Here is a 25,614-nt window from a genome sequence, read left to right on the forward strand (position 1 = left end):
ATCAGCTTCGAATGAGATTAACCATTTTGCTTGATTGTTAGTATGTATTTTTCAACTGCCAATTAAATCATTATTACAAATTCCTCATTTATACAATAACAATTTGAAGTGCATTTCATATAAAGTATAAGAGTATTAGTAATTTAGACGATAAATAATATAACATAATACCTTTTAAAAAGTTTATTATTAATTAACTTATGATAAATCAATTGAAAATAGGTAACAATATTTACTGATTCTAGGAAGCGTATTAACTCAATCTGAGAAATAAATCCAATTCTCCAACTAATAACTTTCTTTGATTAAAATTTTATCCCATCTGTGTCTAATACTCCACACTTTTTGATAAATAACTTCTTTAACTTATATGCAACTACGTTTGGCGTAATTCTATACTTTTATTAAAAACAAATAAAAAAAAACTGATTAAAAAATATACAATATTGACTTAGAATACTAAAATTTATAATATATATTTAATACACATGTGACTTTTCATAGTTAAATTTGCGATATATTATTTTGATTTAATCATGTTTTTTTAAAAATATATAAAATTTAATTTAAAATCATATAAGTGTGTTTCCAATAAATATACCTCACACATATTCACAATCCATATAGGCAATTCGTAAGGATATTTTTGTTTTTTTGGTATAAAATCATATGGTGGGACAAGTAAGAAAATATTTTAACCAAGATAAATTATTGTTTCCGAAGTCGAATACTACACCATGTAGGGCTAAAACAAATTACTAATCTGTATCGAAAATTCGTAAGAGTATTTTTGGATTTTTCCTCTCACTGTAGGGTGTATAAAATCATATGGTGGGTATAGGAAGAAAATCTATTAACCAAGATAAATAATTATAATTCTTATTGTGAATAGTTGAAAACAGTGCAATAAGATCTATTTTTGGGTTTTTCGTTTTCACTCACTCATTCTTTACAAATTAGTCCCTATTATCTATTTATTCTTCTTTCTTCCGACGGACCCAACAACCCACCCAAATCGTCCACCATAAGAATTGTGACGACGCAGGTCGAGTAAGTGTGGTGGGAATGCGAAGGGCTTGGGTTATAGATCTAGTTGAAGATGCATCAAGCTTTCCAAAATCACAATTGCGAAGTGGTGCGGCAAGGAAGAAAGAGAAAGATAATAGAAAAAAGAAAAAAAGAGGAGAAGATGGAGGAAGAGAAAGAGAAAGAGAAAGGAGTGACTAAATAGTACAAAAAACAGTCACCCGACCAAACCAACCCTCCTCTTGATCCCTATAGAATAAAAGAGCTGCTTGGTGATCCCTAGGTTGCAGCACGTTCGATCGTCATTTCTAGAACTGACTAACGCCTCGCCTGCACAGGTACCTACATAGTGTAGTGTTGGTCACACATTCAATTAGTTATTTTATTTTTTCCATATCAACAAACTTCAATTTAACTCCATCAATCTATTTTTCTTTTATAGTCTCTTCACCTTTGCCGCACTTGGGCCGTCACTTACAAATGTTGAGATTGTCAAAGTTTGGGGAAATGGGATAAACACAACACAAATGCATCAGAGAGAGGATGAGAAAATATTAAGCCACATGTCAATGTTTTAAACAAGGGCATTTATATAAACTTTGGGTGTATCAAATCGTTTGGTGGTGCAAGTAGAAAATCGATCAAAACAAATCCATCTCACTAATGCATTCCAACCCAAAACGTAAATGAAGAACCAAACATTTCAAAACTCAAAAAACTTCTCACATACACAGTAAAGTGAGCAAACGTTCCATATTCTCAGAACCAGATCAAACCACACGCATGAGAACAAATGAAGAAGACGAAGAACAACATGGTTGATGCTCCAAATAATGACTAGTTTCTGAGAGATGCAATGATCGGAGGGTTCACCACATTCAATTTCTTCTGTCAAGGATGTCTTCTTCCTCAAAAGGTAATCCATTTTATATACCTTTTAAAAACAATTAAAGTGAGCTAGCCAACTATTATGTCATTATTTGACTTCACAAGTATAAATCCATTTTTTAAGGGTTACAATACACAATTTTTGTTTGTTCCTATTTGATGTTGATTGTTGGGCCTTAGTTTTTGTGGTTTTTTTGTTGGGTGGTGCATGTTGCTTTTATGTTGTTCTCTATTTGTATGTTTGTCTTTGATTTTTTAGGACTTTTGTCTTTGGATTTCAGAGTTGGTAGTTACATGTTTAGGGTTTAGGTTTTGGTTCTTATTTTTATCTTTGAATTCGCTATATTTGGTACAATTTCTACGAATTTGGTTAGTCAATTCAGAGACCAGATTTTAGGTTTTCTTTCTAGGATTTTAGCTTTGTTTTATGGGATTTTAGGTTGGCTTTTGTTGTTCTATAATGTTTAGCATGACATGATACAAATCCCTGCACTTACTATTTTTGTTTTTCAAAAATTGTGCTCATTGTTCAAAAACCTATACAAATTACATTGCTATGTAAATTACATTTTTTATATAAAGATTTTTGAACATACATTGCAATGTCAATCAAACAGGACTCTCTCTTCATTTTTTCTAAGTTTGGAAAACATTTAAGAGTGAAGTTACTACAGATTGGGAGTTGGTTGATAAACAAAGGAGGATATCAAATGTTCAAGTTATAGAATATGAATAAAAACCAATTCTCATCTACAAAGACTAACATGAATTTAGGAAACTAAATGAAGTTTACGATGAAAGAGATATCATGTTTGCATATATCAGGAACCGTAGATTTCATGTTAGATTCTTCAAACAAGATCCTAAACTTGCAAAAGCAAAAGAACAATTAAATCAAAAAATACAAAAGCTATTAACAATGATCAACGAAAAATATCAAACAACCAATGAAGAAGGAGAAATTGTGAAAACATCCTCAATTCAAGCAACGAAATGACACTTTTATAGTCACTCTAATGTAAAATACTTTTAATAGTGGTTATATTTTGATGATTCTCGTATGAATTTTTTGAGTACTTCTAAGTTATTTGTCATCTTTTGTATTATCAATTATCAGTCATCTTTTGTCAACAAATACTTTTTTATTTCAATAATTGTTATTAATTTGTTAATATTTTTTTTGAAAGAATCAATGTCAGAAACACCCCTCCAATATAATGCAGAAGAAACCAGCATATCTCAACAATAATGCACGATCCCAATTAAGAGAATATTCCTTGCTTTGTCTAGCAATTGACAGCTTTCAAACTTTAACAGTTATACACAAAGTTCTATCATTTTTATTAAAGGCAAAAGGATACTTGGATTTGGACCGCTAATTTTACTGTGTGATCTTTATCAATTTTGCATATTTCTTTCTCTTCAAAATTTATAAATGCAACGCACTCGAAGTTTATTAATTTATTTCAAATTCTAAATTTTCTAACGTTCAAGAAATAAATTTACTTCTTAATTAAATCACAATTTTGTTACTAAAATAAAAAACAAATATAGAGGAGCAGCCCATGCCTAGTTCAACTCTAAAATTAAGATAGCGCATGCATTTATGACACGTCTTCAAAAATTGCTTTAAAAGGAAACATTTCAACAGTAAAATATTTAAACAATATATAACTATGAATGACATGATAGGTGTGGAATAATTAACAGATAATTTTACATGTATGTGGTTGGGCCTACGGATCCATAAAAAAAGTAGGTCGTTGATAATTTGATTTTTAAAATTGTTTGTATTTAAAAATATTTGTTAACAAAAGTCAACTCTATATAAATAAATCTTAATATTTTAAGATATTAGTCTTTAATTCTCATCGAGATATCATCCTGAGATCACTCAAAAAAAGTTACGAAAAATCCATGATAATTGTAGTCCCCTACTATTTTTTTTGTTAAAATTAAGTTAAATTAAAAAGTTCAACGTTTTTTTATAAAATAATTTTAGATTATTATTTAATCACAAATCACCATTTGAGTTACTTTAAGATAATTATTTTAAAAGTCATTAAACTTATCATATATAGTAAATTATAATTGAATAATTGTATAAAACTTTTTACACCGTAAATGCATAACATTTTTATTATATGATCCAGGACTACTATGCAACCAATTTCTATGTCCATATAATTTGAAATTTTCATTTTACGAGAAAAAGTTAATAAAACTCAGTAATATGTTATGTAAAAATTGGTTGATATCATACATAGTGAATAAAATCTAATATAATATGAGATAGTATTTAACGGATGACATTTCAGACTTTGCTACATTTGTGAAAACTATCTCAATCCCACCAGGAGAAAAAAATGAAATTATTTGCACAACAGCAAGAATCGGCAAGAAAGGATGTTGAATGGGTGTTCGGAGTGTTTCAATCTTGATTTGTAATTATATGTGAACCGACACATTTTTGGGATGCTGTTAAAATGAAGAATATCATTTATGCATGTATCATATTACATAATATGGTTGTTGAGGATGAATGTGACACATATCAAAATAATATTGATTACGATAGTGTAGGTAATAGCACGTCAACATTCGAAGTATCTTTAGGTGTTCACCTTGGTATCTAATCAACATACCTCTAAAGAAGAGCAGAGGTTCGTGACAAACAAAAACATCGCCAACTTCAAACAGATTTAATTTAACATATTTGAAAACGTTTCGAAAATGAAAATAATGATAATAATTAATTTTATGTAATATTTTTTTTATTTCAATGTCATTGTGTTTAATTATCTATTATTACGTAAAAAATTATTTTTTATTGTTTCGCATTTCCTTTCAATGTTATGTAATTTTTATTATTTGTAATTGATATTTAATAATTTCTTCAATTATTCATATTTATTATTTATATACATAAAGACTGAAAAAATAAATAAATAATTTTATTGGAATAATAACTAAGTTATAATAAAAAATATAAATGTGTAAATTTTTTGAAGTTTCTTGCATGGAATAAAATTTTATAAGTTTTTTTTATCAGTATCATGATATTGTGGGAACCACACAAAATATTGCAAAGATAAAAAAAAATATAAATTCATGTAAGAAACCATGATTAAAAATGTTGTTAGTGATCTTGTGTAAAGTTAGACACAACAAAGTTAGTAGCTATTGCAGTTATGAGAAGGCCATCCTTTAACACCCTCGATAAAAAAGAGACAAGATTTTATTTGCAACCAATAGTGAATCTCGTCTATGATAATAATTTACTCTACTTTAAATCATAAACATATTAGAAAGATATAATTGAGAATTATCAACACAAGCGCTGCAATAGTCATAAACATAGAAGAACATTAGACTTTTGGTACTACAACGACAGCATAAAAAAGTTAACCATGTAAGTATCATCACATACGTGTAACATTCATAACTATTTGTTGCTTAAGAAAAAAGTATTACATGATGCGCGACCACCATACAACCAATCTTAATTTATATGATATGCAATTGAGAATTTCATTTCATGAAAAAGATTCGGGAAAACTCCGTAACATGTTACATGAAAATTGGTAGACACCATCATACTTCTCGGATTATGTAATAATTTCTTCTCTCTAAAGTTTGACACAAAGCCAGTAGCTACTTGCAGTTATGACAAGGCCCTTCATTGACACCCTCGTTACCTGCCAAGATCATGTACTTGTCTTTTCTGGTCAAGCTGGTGCATGCAAATCCTAAAGCATTCCCAATCTCACGTTGCACAAAATTGGCAACTTCAATTCTTGATCTTCCACCTCCAAGACATGTTTCTGACAGCGGTACCCTGTCGAGGATTTTAATGAAGTACGTGGGATTCGGGTTCATGAAGTGGAAAAACGGGTCCAAACATTTGTGTCCACTAGCTGTTGTTCCATAGAACATGCTAACCTTAACATCAACCGCCACAGGAACAATGTCATCAGTGAGTTCAGCAAACAAAGGACTGAACCTTAGCAAATAAGGTTCCCTGCAAGTTGTTCCCTCAGGACACACCACAAGGTTTCCTAGGCTCAGCAATTTGTCCATTGTTTCTCTGTCTCTTTCTCTGTCCCTTGTTAGTCTTATGGTTCTGATGGGGGCTACTAGCTCATTGAATCTGCTCAAGCTGTATGTAACTGCAGAGAGAGGTTTGTCCAAAACATATGCAATGTAAAGAGGGTCAAGCAAGGTTCTGTGGTTGCACACATAGAGCATGCCCTTTTGGTTTTCCTCATTTTGGACCAATGACAAAGGGTTTTGGGGTCTTGAAAGAGTGGTTCTTGTCCCTGAGAAGGCCAATACTGGAGCAGATAAATTGAAGGGCAATGCAGTGCCAAAGGTGAATCTGCAGATGGAAAGGAATAGTCCAAGGGGTAACCACATGAAGAAAGCTAGAGAAGATGCAGGGGTTGGCCTGAATGCCAACCTTCCATCATGGAAGATCAATGGCTTTGGATACCTCTCTTTTGGAAGGACATGCCAATTTCTCCTCTCCTCTGAGCTTAACATTAAGCAAACCTTCTGCTGAAACAGAACGAGTTAATTAGAAAAAGAAATGGAGTTGTATATTAATAAGTAAGGTTTTAAAAATGGTATGTGACGGTGACTTTGCTTTCGTCCCCAACATTAAGATTTTTGGTGTTACTATGACCGTAACGTGACCGTGAATACAGTCTAATTTGTTCACAATTTCTCGTGATGTTAAGAATTGGATGACAAAGGCAAAATTACAACTATAATTTAAAAGCTTGAAATTTGGCATAAAAATTCATGTGACCACAAATACAATCACATCCGCTACATTTGTTCACAATTTCTATCAATGTTAAGGATTGCGTGACAAAGGCAAAACTACAACTATGGTTTAAAACCTTGAAAGTTGGCATAAAAATGCATGTCATGGGGGTGCAACACATACATGAATATATGTTGGCATAAAAATGCATGACATGAGAGTGCACATGTATGAATATATGTATGTGCTTAAAAATGGACAAACCTTGAAATAAGGGAAAAGCTCTTGGTCAATATACTCAATATGGCTACCAGTGATACTAATAGTGTTGTCGTTGCCTGCTGTAGCCTCATCATATCTATGGGTAGGGGTGTTGTTTTCCTTCTTTTCCTCAAACAATCCCAAAAAATACCCTTTGAAGGACTTGATGTCTCTTGCTATAACACCCTCAACCCCCAAGTAGTCCTTCAAGAAACCTTCAACCATGGCCCTTGGCAACTTACTTGATGCCACCTTTTTGTTACAACGCATAATAGCTTCAAAGCCTTCCCACCCCATGTTTTCTAAGAAGAACTTTGGCAGAACAGCTGACCCTATTCTGAACGTGTCCTTTTTTATGCCAAAAAGGGTCAAGAAAACCATGATCTTCAAGCCAAGTTGATCTTCACCAACCAGCCACACCAAAGGGTATGAGACAAACAACACGAGAGACCTTAGCAACCCACCAGCTTCAAAAGCAACCAGCATGAAGTAAGGAAACAGTGAAGCTGATCTTAACAAGGTACCCTCAAAATCAAAAACCACTGTTTTATTAGCCAGTTCTTCTGTTTTGTGGACAAGAGAAACTGTTTTCATCTTGTGTAACAAAGGAAGTGTTTTTGGCTTTGGTGTTTCTGGCTCCTTGGGACCAGTTTTGATGATAAGAATTGAAAAATGATAATCGAGTTGCTATGGTTAGTCAATTAAATAAGAGAATTCAAAAGGCCTAAAGATAAATATCAGTGGAATGTGATGTCTCAAAAGTCACAAAAGCCTAAGAATTAAATAAGGAAAGACTACGTGGATGAGAGGTCATGTGTTCATTGAATGGCTTAGCAATTAGCATAGCTACTTTGGTATCAACTTTGGGGTTACGTCATGGTAGCTGAATAAAGGACACTGATAAAAGTACTGACACCATTAATCATCCCCACGAGGCCACAACCGTACGAGTTTTCAGTGTCACCTTCACATGCTTACTGAACTAATTTCAATTTTCATCTTTAATGTGTTAATGGCATTAAACTACCTATCTCATCTGCATTCATCATTCGATCATGAAAGATAAATGTAAACATGCATGGAGCGAGTTGGGAGTGAATATTTGGAATGAAATGAAAATTAAAAAAGTAGAAAGAGAAAAATAATACATGCAATAAGTGATATGATAAGAAAGGAAAAGGGTAATAGAAAATAAAATTGAAAAGACAGATGTGTTTTGTGATTTTTTTAATATTTTTTTATCTATCAGATCAATTTTATATATGACTAAATTTGTTTAAATTTTTAAAAAAATTAAAATAATTACTTTTAGAAGAAAAAAACATTTTTAAAGAAGTATATAGGATTTACTTTTAAAAACAAAAAATTATTTATTTTAAATAAAAGCAGTTTAGACAAACATAGAAAAAAATACTTATTTTACTGAAAAAGAATACTTATTTTAAAAAATAAATTTAAAAAAATTCACCTATATATAAAAAAAGCACATGTGTCACAAAAGTGTTTTCAATGTACGTGATAAAAGAAGCACTCAATGGATGCAAGATGTTATTATATGCATGAATTCTGTTAAATGTAAATTAAATCTTGCGCGTGAATTACATCTAGTTGCTGGTTATCAATCAACTTTGTACTACCTTGCTCTAATTTTTTCTCACCATTAAATTTCAATCAAACTCAATAACTACGTGCTTCTATTTTTAGCCATTTTTTTAGCAGTTTACTGTCTGCTTTTTTAAAAAAGGAAAAAAACAGCTATTGTGTGTCCTTCAATAAGTTTATGAAAAGATGCTTAGTTATACAGTAGAAGTTGTTCTCTTTGGTAGCAAACTAGCAAAGACCCACAGAGTCAAAATAATTTGGCTAATAAACCAATGGAAATTTGTCAAAGACATATGCTTTCAGAAGTTTTTCGAAAACTCATTGAACTTATGAAAATAACTTCTATGTTTTTATAATTTTTAAAAACTATTTGACTAATTTTTGTAATGAAGTTAATAAATAAAATCATATATTTTCTTTGTTTGGGACTTTGGATATTTAAAAACATTTAATTAAACTTTTTATACTAAACACTATTGATTGGATTGGATGGTGAAATTAGAAACTGCAGCAATGTAAGGAGTTGGATTATAATCATCTCAAATTTAATGCTTCTGTAAATAATTTTTTCCGTTAATTTTAGTCTTTCGTATGAAACAGGAAGTAAAAACTTAAAGAGGAAAAAAAGTAAAGCATAAGGAATGTAAATAGGTATATTAAATTTTTTATAAGATATTTATATTGATTTTTGTTTCAGTTAAAAGAAAGATATAAGGTCGATTTAAAAAAAAGTTGAGTAATATAACAAAACAGCATGAATAGATATTTCACCAGCAAAATAAAAATATGAATAAAATTATTAATTGAGATCTTATTAAAATTATTTAATTAAAAATATTTTTTTATTAAAATTATAATAACATGAAAAAATATTAAATATTATATTTCCTTTATAAAATCTTTTCGCTTTCGCATATTAATTTTGTTGTAGAACGTACATACATATCCATTTTCCCTGTGGCCAAAGTTAGTTATAATAACACTGTACACAATAGCAGGAAATTATTTTAAAGGAAAAGGTCTGACCCATCTACCATTTTGGGTAGGGCATTTAAGCGAACAAATAGAGACATAAATATATACCTACAATTTAGGGTTAGCTCAACTACAGCAAAACACATAATCATTGATTTAATAGAGACTGAGATAATCAAAAGTTGTGTAATTTTACATCTACGTTCACTAATCCTTTTGTTTATTAAATATAGAAAACGTTAAAAAAATTTTCATTTTTTAAATAATTTATTGTATTTATTTTTCATTTAACACACTTTTTTTATAAAATATTTTAAGAAATCCTTAAAAATTTATATAAAAAAAGATATACCATTACTCTAATTACAAGCCATTACATCTTGTGAAAAAGCAACATAAACTGCCAACTGCATGTGAACAAAACAACATATTTTATAATACATCACATGCAAATCAATATTCTTGAGACATGTCACAGACTAAGTAATCAGTGCTTCAATTTTATCCAAGTGTCTGGTTCTTCCCGAATCATGGTCTCCGATTAGAAAGTGCATAGTACAACATTATGAAACTATTTATTTAGAATTTGACTTTTCTAAAAAGGAAGTGCATTTTAGACATAAAGTTTAATAATAATTATTAATTAAATATTAAATATTAGAATTATAATTAATTTTATCTTTTCTTATATATGTATTTAATTTTATTATGATTCTCAACTATAAAATTTAAATTAACAAATAATGGTATGTTTTATTCTCTAAAGCACACCATCTCTTATATGCGCCAAATAATTTCTCCAAAACTTTTCTAAATTGTTAGAAATAAATTGAATAAAAGATATTTTTTACTACGGTCCTCAAACATATATTATGAAAGTAAATTAGTTATGCTTGCTTATTATTTTTTGTTTAGGAATTACTTATAATAAATTATAAATTGATGTATAATAATTTTAATGAATAAATTTAGTGAGTTTAATAATATATTTATTCAATATATATTTGTTCTTGTAACTAAGTCTTACCTAAGATTTAATAGACCTAATCCAAGATCATTCAATAAAGATCATCGTAATCTGTCCTCTCAGCTCCGTCTTTGAGATTATTATAGACTCGGGTCTCCTCCTAAGTTTTGTAACGGTGACCTCTACCTTTAACTCCCTATTGTTATTATGGGTGCCTTATAACGAGTTTTGGGCCATTATTACAGCTCTAGAAAGGGGTTATTAGAATGGTTTCCCATTATTAATAAGGAACCTATAAAAAATTGATGTGATCCCGACTAGGAGTGGATCGCTTGATACAAATTACAGAGTTTTGGATGATGTCACTTCCAGAGAAGAAGATAAGTCAGGGTAGACGTCACAAGGATTACCTTGATAAGTCTGAGATTGGTTCAACAAGGAACCTAGAGAGAAGCTCTCACCATTTTTTATCAGATGCCAAAAGTTCATTTTATTGAAAAAAATGAAAAAAAATATAAATAAAAAAGAACATATTTGACATGGGCCTTCAAATTAGTTTGGGTCTTTAGCAACAATTAATATTCTTGGTAGTGCCTTTGCCTCTAGGCCTTCATCTTTCCCCATTTGGGCCTTGTTAAGTATGTCTGATACCAATTGTTGGAGGGTATATTCACTGACTGTTTGGTCCTACTCGTGGTCATAGGTCCCTGTATTTGTGCCATTTTAGGATTTTCATCATTCCCTCCTTCTTGGAAAACATTTGCCCTCAAATGTTCATAATCATCGCCTGGTTCAAGTACCAATTTTTTCTTGTTCTTGTTGGCTTGCTTGGCATAACTTTCATTCTTCTTTGTATCTTCACTTGCTCATGCAATCTTTTCTCATACTCAACTTTAGCCTGGGCATTCTTATGCCCAGTTTGACCATCGGTTTGAGGATGACATGTGGTGGAAAAGAGAAGCTTTAATCCAACCCTATCCCATAGTGTTCTCCAAAAGTGACTAAGGAACTTGGTGTCTCGGTTTAAAATGATGCTTCTCGGTAGTCCGTGGAGACGCACCACTTCCTTGAAAAATAAATTAGCAACATCAGTCTCTTGGGGATTGCTTTTGTAAGCTGGCCTGTTAGGCAATGAAGCTCCTGGAAGGAGGTCAATTTGATGTTCTATGCCTCTTGAGGGTGGTAGTCCATGAGGAATCTCCTTAGAAAAGACATCTTTAAATTCCTGCAATAAGAGTTCAACACTAGAAGAAACAGAAATAGTTAACTCATTAGAATTATCAACAAAAATTTTATTGTCTTTCTAATACAGTAGATAGAGTGGTTCACGAGCAAGTAACTCTTTTCCTCACTTCAATCGCCTTTTCTAAACAATTAAATTTTCTCTCATGTGTATCACTATTCTTTTTCCTATTCCTCTTTGGTGTCTCACTCTTTTCTTTCTCTTGTTCTCTCTTGTTCTCTCATTCTGATTTGATCATCACACACTTATCTAGGAGATAGAGGTTTAAGAATAATCTTCCAGTCATGGTACTGGAAAATAAATCTTGTTGGTGAAGCCATCATGCACTACTTTGGTGTCATACTGTCATGGTCTTCCAAACAGTATATGAGTCGCCTCCATTGAAACCACATCACACAACACCCTATCATTGTATCTTCCAATGGTGAGACACACTTCAACCTGCTGAGTCACTTTTACCTTTTCATCTTCACTAAACCACTGAAGTTTGTATGGCCTAAGATGGGGCTTAGTATCCAAATTGAATTTGGATACTAACCTGGAAATTGCAACATTGGTACAACTTCCTCCATCAACAATTAAAGAGCAAAGCTTACCATTAATCATACATCTAGTGTGGAAAATATTTTCTCTTTGGGTGTCATCTTGTGGCTGCATCTGACTTCCCAAGAGTCTTCTCACCATTAGCATATCACCCTGCATAGCTTCCTCCTCAAGCTCTTCTTCTTCTTCTTCTTCTTCTTCTTCTTCTTCTTCTTCTTCTTCTTCTTCTTCCTCTGCCTAAGCATTTGAAGCATTTTATGTTTCTGGTACTAGTGTTGGATGATGAAGTAGAATTGTGCTTGGTTTCATCACTAGATACTGCTGACTTTCCATGTGGAGTGGAAGAGTTGCCTCCCTCCTTCTTGGATCTATTGGTCCAATTCTGGTTGAAATTGTTGGATGAGTTCCTTGTTGCTGCAATTTTCCTCTTCAGTCGATGTTCCACCCATACTGCCTTATGCAGCAAGTCATCTAATTACACATACTCCTGTAATTCAACAACATCTCTAATGTCAGGATTTAGGTCAATCAGAAAATGATTCATTGTGTCCTTAGTGTCCTCTTCAATGTTGGCCCTCACTAGTGCCATCTCCATCTCCTTGTAGTACGCCTCCACAGTTAAACTTCCCATGGACAGCCTCTAGAGTTTCTATCGCATGGTTCTGTTGTAGCTAGTTGGAACATACCTGTTTCGCATAACCCTTCTCATCTCAGTCCATGTATCTATCTCCCGCCCTTCCTCTCTCATCATCTCTCTTTGATTTTTATTCCACCAAACAAGGGCATAGTCTGAGAATTCAGCTGCCGCTAACTTCACCTTATGCTCTTCAGTATAATCATTGCAGGAGAATACATACTGAATCTTCATCTCGCAGTCAAGATAGGCGTCTGGGTCACTCCTGCCTTGGAAAAGGGGGTACATTGAGTTTTACTCCCTCAATTCTGTTCTGCCCCTCCATTCAGTTTGATCCATCATTGGCCCTTATGTTCCCACCATAAGGTCTCCCAGCATTTGGATTCATTTAGTGCTCTAGTTCTTCTATTCGTCTATAGAGTTCTTTATTGTTATGGTTCAACAAACATTGCATTTGTGTAGTTATCACGTCTAGTAATAAGCGCTAAGATCCGTCCAGTTGATGATATTCACCACCACCGTCACCATCTCCTGCCATGATTAAGGAACAAATAATTCTACAATAATTTAAACAAAGATTACAAGACCTCACCACACTCTACTCATGTGTTTCTCTCTTTGTATGATTCTTTTTTACTCTTGCCTTTTACCACTCACTCCCTCTTAAGTTCCTGGATGAATCAAATTGGACGCACAAAGGTAATAGAACAGGAAAGATAACTTAATTATGGAATAATAGATTGGACAACAAACTTGGATAACAAACTAACAGATTGGATAACAGATTTTTGCCAAAATAAAACACCTCTAACTGCCTCAAATTCGTGTTCAAAGTTTCAAACACCTACTTTTTTTTTCAAACTAGGATAATAGACTATTTTTCACTCAATCAATTTCACTGGTCCAAATTCAATAGGCGATTGGGCAATTCGTTCAATAGTCAAACAAACAAATATGAGAAATTCAATGCCCTACTAAATCCTAAACCCCCAAAATTCTTCTAGTAAGCCAAATTGTCCCCAAACAAGATTTGTATCAAAATTTGAAACAGAATTCAAACAGAATTTTTTTTGACATAGAATCTGAAAAAAAAACAAGAACAAGAACAAGAACGCAAACAAGAACACAAACAAGAACCCAAACAAGAACGCAAACTGTTGGATCGAGTGGCCTCAGAATAATTAAGAAGGGGGGTTGAATTAATTATTCCTAAAACTTTACCAATTAAAAATTACTCTTTTAAGGCTTTTACTTATATTGTTAAGAGAATATGGAGTAGAAGAGAAACTTAACAGAAAGTAAAAGCGGAAATTAAATGCACAGCGGAAAGTAAAAGAGTAGGGAAGAAGGAAACAAACACACAAGGATTTTTATACTGGTTCAGCACAAACCCGTGCCTACCTCCAGTCCCCAAGCGACCTGCGATCCTTGGGATTTCTTTCAACCTTATAAAAAACCTTTTACAAGCAAAGATCTACAAGGGATGTACCCTCCCTTGTTCTCTTTGAACCTAGTGGATGTACCCTCCACTAGAATTGATCCACAAGAGATGTACCCTCTCTTGTTCTCAGTCAAACCCAAGTAGATGTACCCTCTACTTGTACCACAAAGGATGTATCCTTCAATGTGTTAAGACAAAGATCTCAGACTGTTACACCTTTGATACTTTGTGAATAGGGATACAAAAGAATTCTCAGGCGGTTAAACCTTTGAACGCTTTTGTATTAGGGAATGGAAAGAATCAAAAGAATTCTCAGACTGTGTCGTTTTGAATTCTTTGACAAGGGAGAAGGGAGACACAAAAGAATTCAGGCGGTTAGTCCTTCCTTCTTTTGCAAAAGAGAGAAGAGAGACACAAAAAGAATTCAGGCGGTTAGTCCTTGGCGAATTCTTTTTGGCAAAGGGAGAAGAGAATGAAAAGATGAATAGCACAAGTTTTTAAGGTTTAGAAAACCAGAAAACTTCAGAAAGCTTTTGGTACAAAGAAGAAGAAGAAGTTTCAAAGAGATTCAAAGAAATTCAAGGCTTGTAAAGGATTGTATGAGATTGTTAGAAAGACTTGATTAAAAATGAAAAACAAAGCCTTGCTTTTATAGACTCTTCATGTCTGGTCAAGATGGCCATTCAGAAGAGTTATAACTTTAAGAAAAACTTAAAACCCATTTGAAAGAGTCAAAACCTTTTTGAAGAGTTACATCTTTAGATTTTTCAGAAACAAACACTGGTAATCGATTACCAAATAAGTGTAATCGATTACACAAAGCTTTTGAGTGAAAGGATGTGACTCTTCATATTTAAATTTGAATTTCAACGTTCAAGGGCACTGGTAATCGATTACCAAAACATTGTAATTGATTACAGCCTTTTGAAAATATTTAGAACGTTGTAAATTCAGTTTGAAAACATTTTCAAACTCATTTTGCTACTGGTAATCGATTACCAGAGAGTAAAAACTCTTTGGTAAAGGTTTTGTCAAAAACTCATGTGCTATTCAAAGTTTTGAAAAAACTTTTTAATACTTATCTTCATTGAGTCTTTTCTTCATTCTTGAATCTTGAGTCTTGAATCTTGATCTTGATTCTTGAGATCTTGAATCTTGAATCTTGATTCTTGTTTGTAGGCTTTCTTCTTGAATCTTGAATTCTTCTTGATTCTTGAACTCTTGACTTGTTCTTGATTCTCTTGAGATGTTCTTTGATTCACTTGAGCTTTTTGTTCATCATCTTTTGTTGTCATCATTGTTATCATCAAAACACCTTTGAATCATTGTTGATTCATCATGAAGCTTTGCTTCCACACAAACAAGACGCAAACAAGAATGAAACAAGACGCAAACACGAAACTAAGACACAAATGACAAAGGAAAAAAAAAGAATTGGATAGGATAGAACCTATAACAAGAGCCGAAGCTCTGATACCAGATGATGTGATCCTGACTAGGAACGAATCGCTTGATACATGGTACAGAGGTTTGGATGATGCCACTTCCAGAGAGGAAGATAAGTTAGGGTAGACGCCACAAGGATTACCTTGATAAGCCTGAGATCGGTTCAACAAGGAATCCAGAGAGAAACTCTCATCAAATGCCAAAAGTTTATTCTATTGAAAATGAAATCCATACATATAGTATATCTGAACGAAAAGATAGAAATAGACATGGGCCTTCAAAATAGTTTGGGCCAAAATTAAAAAAAATTATAAATAAAAAAAGAACATATTTGGCATGGGCCTTCAAATTAGTCTGGGCCTTCAACAATAATTTGATAGTGCCTTTGCCTCTAGGCCTTCATCCTTCCCCACTTGGACCTTGTTAAGTATGTTTGATACCAATTGTTGGAAGGTATCCACTGACTGTTTGGTCCTACTCCTGGTCATAGGTCCCTGTATTTGGGCAGTTTTAGGATTCTCATAAAAAATAATCAACAAGTACTAAGTTATGTGAGAGAAGTCTTGAGTCGGTTGGCAAATGAATGATACGGTACATAGTCCTCTAGCCTCGAGTATCTAAGCACAACGAGGCTTAAAGTCGTGGGCTAGTTGGAAATGATCGGTGTGATACATAGTCCTCCAACCTTAAGTGTTTAAGCACGACGAGGCTTGAAGTCGTAGACCAGTCGATGGATGGCCGATACAGTACACAAGCCTTGAATGCTTAAGCACGAAAAAGGCTTGAAGTCGTGGACTGGTCGATGGAACATCGGTGCGGTATGTAGTCCTCCAGCCTTGAGTGCCTAAGCACGAAGAGACTTGAAGTCGTGGATTGGTCGGCGTATAACTAGTGTGATAAATTTGTATATACTCATACGAAATCAAGTTAATAACTTAACATCAAAATGAAACGATTTGTGTACTAGTATGCAAACTGAGTTAATTACTTAACATTGAAATGAAATAATTCATGTATACTCATTTTAAAATCGAGTTAATAACTTATAATCTAAAATGAAATGATTCATGTGTACTTGCTTTAAAACTGAGCTAATAACTCAATAATTTAAAATGAAATGATACGTGTGTACTCATTCTATAATCCAACTAATAACTTAATCATTTCATAATTGAATTTGTAAATTGCTTGTTATATAAAACTGAGATATCAAGTGTTATTTCATAATTGAATTTGTAAATTGCTTGTTCTAAAACTTAGATAACAAGTGATATTTCATAATTGAGTGTGTTGAATATTCATTAAAAATCCGAGTTTAATTGATAAATGGTTCATGTATACTCATCGATGAACTAAGTTAATAACTTAATGAGTCGTGTGTACTCATGTAATAACTATGTGAATAACTTAATCATTAAAAATAAAATACATTGTTTGTACTCGCTCTTAATCCGATTTAGTAGCTTGATATTTTATGATTGGATTCGTAGCATACTCATTCATAAACCAAATTCATAATTGGTTTTAAAGAATACTCGTTTGAAAATTGAGTTAATAGATTTACCTTTTTCGAGTCGATATCAACCATTTTTTTCATGGAGGTTTTAATCCGTGTCGATACCAATCAATTTAATGGGGCTTTCTTGAGTCGATACCGACCAATTTAATGGTAATTTTTCCGAGTCAATACCAACCAATTTAATATAACTTTCCTGTGCATGTGTCTATGTGTGATATTTGTTTAAAAAAAATGAAGCATAAAAAAAATAGAGGTAGAAATATATTAAACAAGATACTTATGACTATTTAAAATATCTTAATAGAATCTCATTAAATATATTTACAAGAACTTATAAAAATAAAAAATGTCTCTAAAATGGAGTGGTGATAAACATAAAGAATTAAATGCAAGGTGATATTTAAGAGAGTAATAGGCAAGAAAGCATATCCACAAATATCAAGATTTGAATATTATTTAAACTAGGTTATTAATCTTCCATGTAAATTCAAATTTTTTTTTTCATAGGGTGAAAAGCTTAACCGATTGACTAAAAAGAGGTAATTAATTCAATAATATCACAAAGTGGATGCTAGCTTTTCTGACTTTTTCTAATAATAAAAAGGTCAAATGTTTAATACTGTATCTCAACCGTATATAAATGCGGCACATAATGATATATAAATACACTTGGATAAAACAATTTCATAAAATAACATGCTCCAAATGATACCACTGTATTATCGTAATATTTTATTTAAAATATGTATATAAAAAAACAGAACGCTGAATCTTAATTTTGTAAGTCAAACTTAACTACAAATCTTATAAACTCATTCAAAATTGAAAATAACAATGTGATTAAAGAAGATCATGATAATATTTAATTTATTGTAAAAAAGAGTCTTTTTAAAAAAAAAAAAGAAAAGCTTACTTTGCAATTAAAGAATTAATCATGGAATAATTAAGTGCACTTTTACAATTTATTCATTTAATAGAAATGTAGTAAAAGGTTTTTAATGGTAATAAAAAAGGCCACTGGATATCCATAATGTTCCGGTGCTTGATTTGCACTATTGTTGCTCTTCCTAAGGGATTTTTTTCCCCTTACTTTTAATATTCAATTTCATGCGCTTAATTAGTTGGATATTTAAAAGCTAGGAAAAAAAGGTTTAAAAACTCGGATAGACTAAAAAAATGAAAATTTTATTTTCTAAATCATTGTAAATTTTATTTTATTTTATCAAATAAATCTTGAAATTGAGATTGAGTAACCACGTGTAATATCTGGAAGCCATTAACATTCAAAAGTTTTTGAATAGTAAGATAACATGTCCAGTAAGAAATAGCAAAAGGAAAATATAATATCCGATAAACATATATGCCCAAGCCAATAACACAACCCTTGCCATGATCTCAATCTCAAGTTAAAGTCTAATCCAGATTTCCAATTTTGTAGATATCAACTATTATATCTGTTTAATATCCTCGGCATGTCCAAAGAGTACAGTTTATGATTACATTATAAAAGAGAACAATAACAAAACGTAGACAAATAAAATGTGAGTTACATAGCAAATGATGTGTAAAACATGAACCCCCAATTCATCGTAACTCGATACGAAATATATCAAACAAAAATAAGCATATAAACATACAAAATTGAAAAAGAATGCAAGAGAAAGATCGTGAACTTAACCGGTGAAAATCGCAAATTGGTTGAATTCCACATTTAATGAATTACACCACCTATATGAGATCGTCATCCCACCGAGTATTCCAGCACCGTTTCGAGTCCACATTTTGATATAAGCTTGTCTCTGAACAAGACCCAGGGCGTCGTCGGGAAGAGTTTCAGCAAGTCTCACGGTGTACTAAAATATTTTTGTAACTAAGTCTCATCTAACATTTATAAGACTTAACCAAAGAGCATTCAATTAAGACCATCATCATAATATGCTCTCTTAGCTCTGTCCTCGGGGTTGTTATACACACGGGTCTCCTAAGTTTTGTATTGGTGACCTTTGTCTTTAACTCCTCATTAATCATTATTATGAGGACTTTGTAACGATTTTTGGGCAATTATTACAACTCCAAAGGAGGTTATAAGAAAGGTTTTCCATGATTAACATGAAATCGGTTGGAAATTGATGGACAAGTATTAAGTTATGTGAGAGAAGCCTTGAGTGTCTAAGAACAAAAAGATTTAAAATTGTAGGCCGATTGGTGCAATATATATATAGTCCTTTAGCCTCGAGTTTCTAAGCACGAAGAGATTTAAAGTCCCAGACAAATTTATGGATGACCAGTATAGTACAATATTCAATCTCGATCACTTCTCACAATTCATGGGGATGCTAAATTTTGATACTCACAATCATGGACGAATCCAACAAGTCATGTAGGTGTGTGTTAGACAATATTAATAGAGGAAAATAAATAAGATAGGATATTGAGTTGATATTTATTTAATTTTTTTCTAGTAATAGATTTCATCTCTAATTTTACACATGATATTAATAATAATTTTTTTGTGAAACACATTATTTTATTAAAATTTAAATATTTAAATAATTGAACGTGCAAAATATACGATCATCCTTAGATACATTTTTTGATCCGTTCTACTCACAGCAAAGTAAAATGAAAAATAGTTTGGTTTGAGATGATTTCGATAATATATTTGGTTTGTAACTTCTTAATATTCAAAGCAAGAAAAAAATTATATTGAAAATATAATAGGAATTATTAAAATATATTCGTAGTAATAAAATAAAGCCAAGTATGGCCTTTAGTGTCCCCTATATATCATGTTTTTAAATCCTAAATCATGTTTATGAAGTAGATAATAGGAGGAAGGAAGTAGAAGATGAAGTGAAATGGCACAAGACAAATCCAAGCTACAGATTGAAGTTGAAATTAATGCAACCCGTGTGAGTTCTATTTTGTACATTTGGGAGTGGAGTAGCAGGACACGCTTACTTGGTTAAATATGTTCAAGATGCTGTAATAATAAGTGTCTCCTGTTCTAATTGCTTCACATGGCACCTTTGACCTTTTCTCTAGGGTAAGAAGGTCGGTTCAAGCAGTGTTGTTTAGCTGGTAAGGTATATTTAATTTGATAGAGTGAAGCGGGTATATAATAATCAAAATCAACTGCACCATACAATAATATAGCTAATTGAAGATCTTAAGGTTTCCCACTTTCCCCATTCGAATCAAAATCAACTTTCTTAAACGGTCCAATTAAGATCCAAAATGTGGATTTATTGAGCTTTAAAAAAAATACAGGATTACATATGATTTTGACAATGCAATTTTAATTTACAACTAATTTGGATAGTTCTTGTTCTAGTTTCTACAGAGGTCATGCATTACACATTTTCTGGATTTTACGGAGAGGTCATGCATAAAACATAATTTTCATTGTAATTCCTTAGCATATCATATGCTATGGGTCATGCATGCCATATTATCATAAAATTCATTTTAACTATAAAATAAAATATTATATGGAATTTGCTAAATAAATAATATAACTAAAAATAATTGTGAAATATTTTTTACATTAATTAAACATTCAATAGTTGAATTATTTTCGCTATTATTAGCTTCATAATATATAGTATTCTCTTCATCTCAATATAAGTATAACACTTAGTTTTTCAATATAATATTAATTTTTTTTCAACTAATACTTCTAATAAATGTCACTTTAGTATTTTTTTTACACTACTCCCGAATACCGTCCCAAAATAAATGTCGCATTTGCAAAAAAAATAGTCCTAAAATAAGTGTTGCATTTAACTTTTCAATATAATAATATTAATTATTCTTTTCCACCAATAGCCCTAATAAATGTCACTTTAATTTTTGAATCTAATATTAATATTATTCTCTTTCATCTATTTAATAAGGCTAGTTTTGTAAAACTATTATTCTCTTTCATCTATTTATTAATTTTTCTTGATATATGTAAAATAACTTAAGACGACACTTATTTTTGGACTAAGGGAGTGTACTATAATACTACGATTAGTTTTGTAAAATTACTACTCTCTGGTGTAAAATAACACAGGACATCACTTGCTTGACATTTGCATCAAATTCTAGTACATGTATGACACCAACTTCAAAGTCTAATACCTTCCTAGAACCTACATGTTCGACTTTCATACCCATTGCATATCGGGTATTCACACCCTTAGCATCTTGAATATTCACTCCCATTGCATATAGGATATTCACACCCTCTCAACATCTTAGGTATTCACACCCACTGCATATAGGGTATTCACACCCTCATGCATCTCGGGTATTCACACCCATTGCATATAGGGTATTCACACACTCTCAACATTTGGAGTATTCACACCTATTGCATATAGAGTATTTACACCCTTAACATTTTGGGTATTCACACCCATTTCATATAGGGCATTCACACCCTCTCAACATCTTGGGTATTCACACCTTCACCATCTCGGGCATTCACATCCATTGCATATAGCTACCGTATTCGCACCCTCTGAACATCTCGAGTATTCACACCCATTGCATATAGGTTATTCACACCTTCTCAACATCTCTAGTATTCACACCCACTACATATCGGGTCATCGAGCCCACCGCATCTCAAGTCCCCATGCCCATTGCTTTTTGTTTCAAGTTTCAAACAAAATTGGAGTTCATATATTTACTTTTTTTACCACAATAATATGAAAACATCAATTGTTCATATTATCTAGTAAAACTTAAGTAAAGAAGAGTAGTTGTTAACACCAAATTTGTTTGGATTATTTATAATATTGAGAGAAAAAATGAAGGAAAGAAATGAAAAAATGATTTTAAAAAAAGGGGAAGAGAAAATAATGAAAAGAAAAAATACAAAGGAAAGAGAAGGAAAAAAAGAGAAATTTTCCCACCTTTCTAATTTTTGATTGCTGAAAAAGTCCAATTAAACCAAGAGCTATTGACCTATTAACCCATTGAAATTAATTCAAGTCAAATACCCATAACCCAACATCCATAACCCAAACCCACTTTCAACCCAGCTCACCTTTGCATCAAAGAATACCCTAGCCTCCAACTCCTTCTCCTACACACCCCTTTTTTTTGTCCAACATTTATCCTTCACAACCTCCATTCTCCAAATACCCACACACCTCTTAGCCATCATAGGACCCTCCTAAAATACACTCCTTCATGCAATCTCTGCCACACACATAGCTCGAGGCCAAGCAACACTACTCAAAAATAACTTTTTACGATGTTGATTTTACGTCGGTTGATAAAAAATTGACATAGAAAGAAACATAGTGACATTTTTGTAAATAAATGTAATATCTCAGTAAATCAACTCTTTGTTCCCCTGCTCCTCACCAATGGCCAACATTCCTCGCTCTCATCCATTGCCTCGTCCAAATTGCCAAATTCCACATCCACCTCTCTTCTTCCCCTAAACAAAACAACTCTTTCTACCAATACACTGTCAACAACTACATGGACTACATCCACAACAAGGATAATGCTGTCGTGGACCTCGACCACAGCATCAAGGAGAAGCTCCACCACATAAAAGGTCGCCGCCGAGGAGTAGGAGAATGATAAGTTCATTAAGTGGGCAGGTTGGTTGGGGGAGTGGGGTGAATATAGGGAAATGGAGGAATTGTGGAAGTTAGTTTTGCATATTTTAAAGAATTTGAATTGTTTTGATCATTTACTAGATCCTACAAATCTAATAGATTTTGTTATTGGCAATCTTCGGTGCTTCATTCACAACCTAAGTCAACTGTGGGAACTCCAACACATATTGCTCCAGAAGTATTGCTGAAGCAACAATGTGATGGCAAGGTAGAGTACTCTTTATAGTTGTGGTCAATAAAGATCCAAAGAAATCAAAATATTTTGGTTTATTAGCTAATAGTTGGCTTAATTATTGGAGATTACAATTTTCCTATAAGCATTATTGATATACTCACTACTACAAAAGGCGGATTCAACATCGGTGTGTTAACATCGGTTGTTAAAAAAACCGATGTTAACATATGCGCGGTGGCATAATTGTAAATACCGTGTATACGTTAACATCAGTTTTGTGGAAAACCGATGTTAACGAAGTTCATTAACATCGGTTATTGTAGAACCGATGTTAACATTTATTAGTTAACATCGGTTTTTTAATAACCGATGTTAACATATGTTTATTAACATCGGGTTTTTAGAAAACTGATGTTAACGTTTGATATGTTAACATCAGTTTTTTCCAGAAAACCGATATTAACCTTAACATCATTTTGTTAGCATCGGTTTTTTTTTAAAAACCGATGTTGAACTTATATTTTAAAAAATATGGTGAGCCCTAAGAAGCTGGCGCTCTGTCTTCTTCTCCATCTAAGCTTTCGCGCTCTCTTCTTCTTCTAATCTCTGTCGACCTTCAAGGTCCCTATCTGCATCTGAGCATCGTGTTCGTCGCACTCCAGCATTGTCTTCGTCGCACTCCAGCATCGTCACAAGTCTCTGCTTCTTCTCCTTCGCCACCATACCTAGGTATGTTTCGTCTCCTTCGCGTTGTCTTCTCCTTCTCTCTGTCTTCTTCTCCATCTAAGCTTTCTTGCTCTCTTTGTTCTCCATCTACCTTGAAGCTGTATGTTCTCCATCTGACCATCGTTTTGTCTAAGGTCGAGCATCGTGTTCGTCGCACTCGAGCATCATCAGAAGTCTGTGCTTCTTCTCCTTCGCCACCTCATGTAGGTATGTTTGGTCTAATCCTGTATAAATATTTGATTGCATTCATGTATCGCACACTTAGTGATCTAAACATCGCAAGGGTATCTCATATTTAACTCGAGCATCGTGACAACTTTGTGCTTCTTCTCCTTAGTGAAGTTTCCCTTACCCTTATTGTGTTCTTGTAACAGTTTAAGAGTTAACGCCTATTATTGGAGTTTAACAGTTTCCCTTACCCTTATTGTGTTCTTGTAATAGTTTAAGAGTTAACGCCTATTATTGGAGTTTAACAGTTTCCCTTACCCTTATTGTGTTCTTGTAACATTTTAAGAGTTTAAGAGTTAACGCCTCCTAGTTCCTAAAACCTTCCTTAAGATTAGAGGACCATTGGTTAAAATGAAGAGTAAAATCCTTGTCCATTGCTTTGATCCACGACCATAGTAGGAATAGGGCATCTTCTAACAGTTTGGTTCCATGAAAAGTTGTATCTTGGAACACCACCTTATTTCTATGGTGCCATATTGTCCAAGTTAAAGCAATCCACCAGCATTTCCAAGTTTTGGACCTGACTCCATCTGCTACCTCCATTCCATGTTGCAGAAAATGGTCCCTATGATTTTGTGGCATTATAGTGATAAGATTAACCCAGGACATTGATTCCCACCATAAAGGGAGGGTTTTGCTACAATTGAAGAACAAGTGTTCAGCCCCCTCCTCCTTATTTCTGCATAAAGGACATAACATATCATCTATCGGTATTTGTCTCCTTCTAAGGTTTTGCTTTGTTGGTAATCTATCCCAAAGTAGCCTCCAAGTGAACACTGCTGTTTTTGTGGGTATTTTGAGTTTCCATATTGCCCCATAATCCTGTTCCTGTCTTGCCTCCATCAGCTCTCCCCATATCAAATCATATCCACTTTTTGTTGAGTAGTCTCCTGCAGGTTCAGGTTTCCAAATCCAAGTGTCCTCCCTTAGGGGATGAAGTTGCTGCTGTGATATGTCCCCAAGAAAACTATCCGCCATTGCTATTTCAGAATCGAAAAGGTGTCTTCTCCAATTAAGCTGCCATTCCCACCCAGTGTTTGTGTGTGTCCCCAGCTGTTGTATGAGTTGCTTCTGATGACAGGAGATCTGATACAGCCTCTGGAATTTTTCCTTTAAAGATAATTCAGTGTTTATCTAGCGGTCCTCCCATAATCTGAATTTATCACCCCTTCCCACTTTCCATTCTGTTTGTCTTTTGAGAGGGACATTCTGCTGTTGTTGCTGGACTGTGATGAGATCCCTCCACCAAGTAGAGTCATTGCAACCTCTGCTCCCTTCCTCCAATGCCCTCCAACCACCATACTTAGAAATCAGTACTTTGCCCCAAGGTTCCTTTTGTCTGTGAAAAATATCCCATCTCCATATGCCCAATAGTGTTGTATTAAAGGTTCTGAGGTCTTTAATGCCAAGGCCACCTTTGTCTTTTGGCAAGCAAACTGTTTTCCAACCAACCCATGCAATCATTATTTGGTTTGAGTGCCATTTCATTTGTTTTCTTATGCTCTTCTTTCCCAGTTTAGTTAGGATTCTTTTATCAGCCCGTTCTTT

The 25,614-nt window shown here is 33.0% G+C and overlaps 2 protein-coding genes across 3 annotated transcripts; both read right to left on the reverse strand.

Annotated features, from left to right (window-relative positions):
- Positions 1-5,303: 5,303 nt before the first annotated feature.
- LOC114384315 (probable glycerol-3-phosphate acyltransferase 2) lies at positions 5,304-7,667 on the reverse strand. Of its 2 annotated transcripts, none has more exons than XM_028343979.1 (2): positions 6,947-7,667; positions 5,304-6,471 (listed from the first exon to the last, which is right to left on the reverse strand). In XM_028343979.1, exons 1-2 carry the CDS (start codon positions 7,535-7,537, stop codon positions 5,569-5,571), a joined length of 1,494 nt encoding a protein of 497 aa, XP_028199780.1. In that variant the 5' UTR covers positions 7,538-7,667; the 3' UTR covers positions 5,304-5,568. The 2 variants fall into 2 exon arrangements, with proteins under 2 accessions (XP_028199780.1, XP_028199781.1); XM_028343980.1 differs by having other exon boundaries at positions 5,304-6,468; positions 6,947-7,666.
- A 16,300-nt stretch (positions 7,668-23,967) lies between these two features.
- Positions 23,968-25,044, reverse strand: LOC114384096. The gene is made up of 2 exons (XM_028343768.1): positions 24,387-25,044; positions 23,968-24,062 (listed from the first exon to the last, which is right to left on the reverse strand). Exons 1-2 carry the CDS (start codon positions 25,042-25,044, stop codon positions 23,968-23,970), a joined length of 753 nt encoding a protein of 250 aa, XP_028199569.1.
- Between the last annotated feature and the right edge of the window lie 570 nt (positions 25,045-25,614).

This window comes from Glycine soja, chromosome 14 (assembly GCF_004193775.1).
Source record: "Glycine soja cultivar W05 chromosome 14, ASM419377v2, whole genome shotgun sequence".
Classification (NCBI taxonomy): domain Eukaryota; kingdom Viridiplantae; phylum Streptophyta; class Magnoliopsida; order Fabales; family Fabaceae; genus Glycine; species Glycine soja.

What these genes read in the sequence shown, in the direction of transcription:
- LOC114384315 (XM_028343979.1), bottom strand. Translation starts at nt 7,537, where the DNA reads ATGAAAACAGTTTCTCTTGTCCACAAAACAGAAGAACTGGCTAATAAA. An exon ending in AGCTTTTCCCTTATTTCAAG is followed by an intron (nt 6,472 to 6,946) that starts GTTTGTCCATTT and finishes GTTCTGTTTCAG; the next exon opens with CAGAAGGTTTGCTTAATGTT.
- LOC114384096 (XM_028343768.1), bottom strand. Translation starts at nt 25,044, where the DNA reads ATGGCGGATAGTTTTCTTGGGGACATATCACAGCAGCAACTTCATCCC. An exon ending in GTCCTCTAATCTTAAGGAAG is followed by an intron (nt 24,063 to 24,386) that starts GTTTTAGGAACT and finishes ATATTTATACAG; the next exon opens with GATTAGACCAAACATACCTA.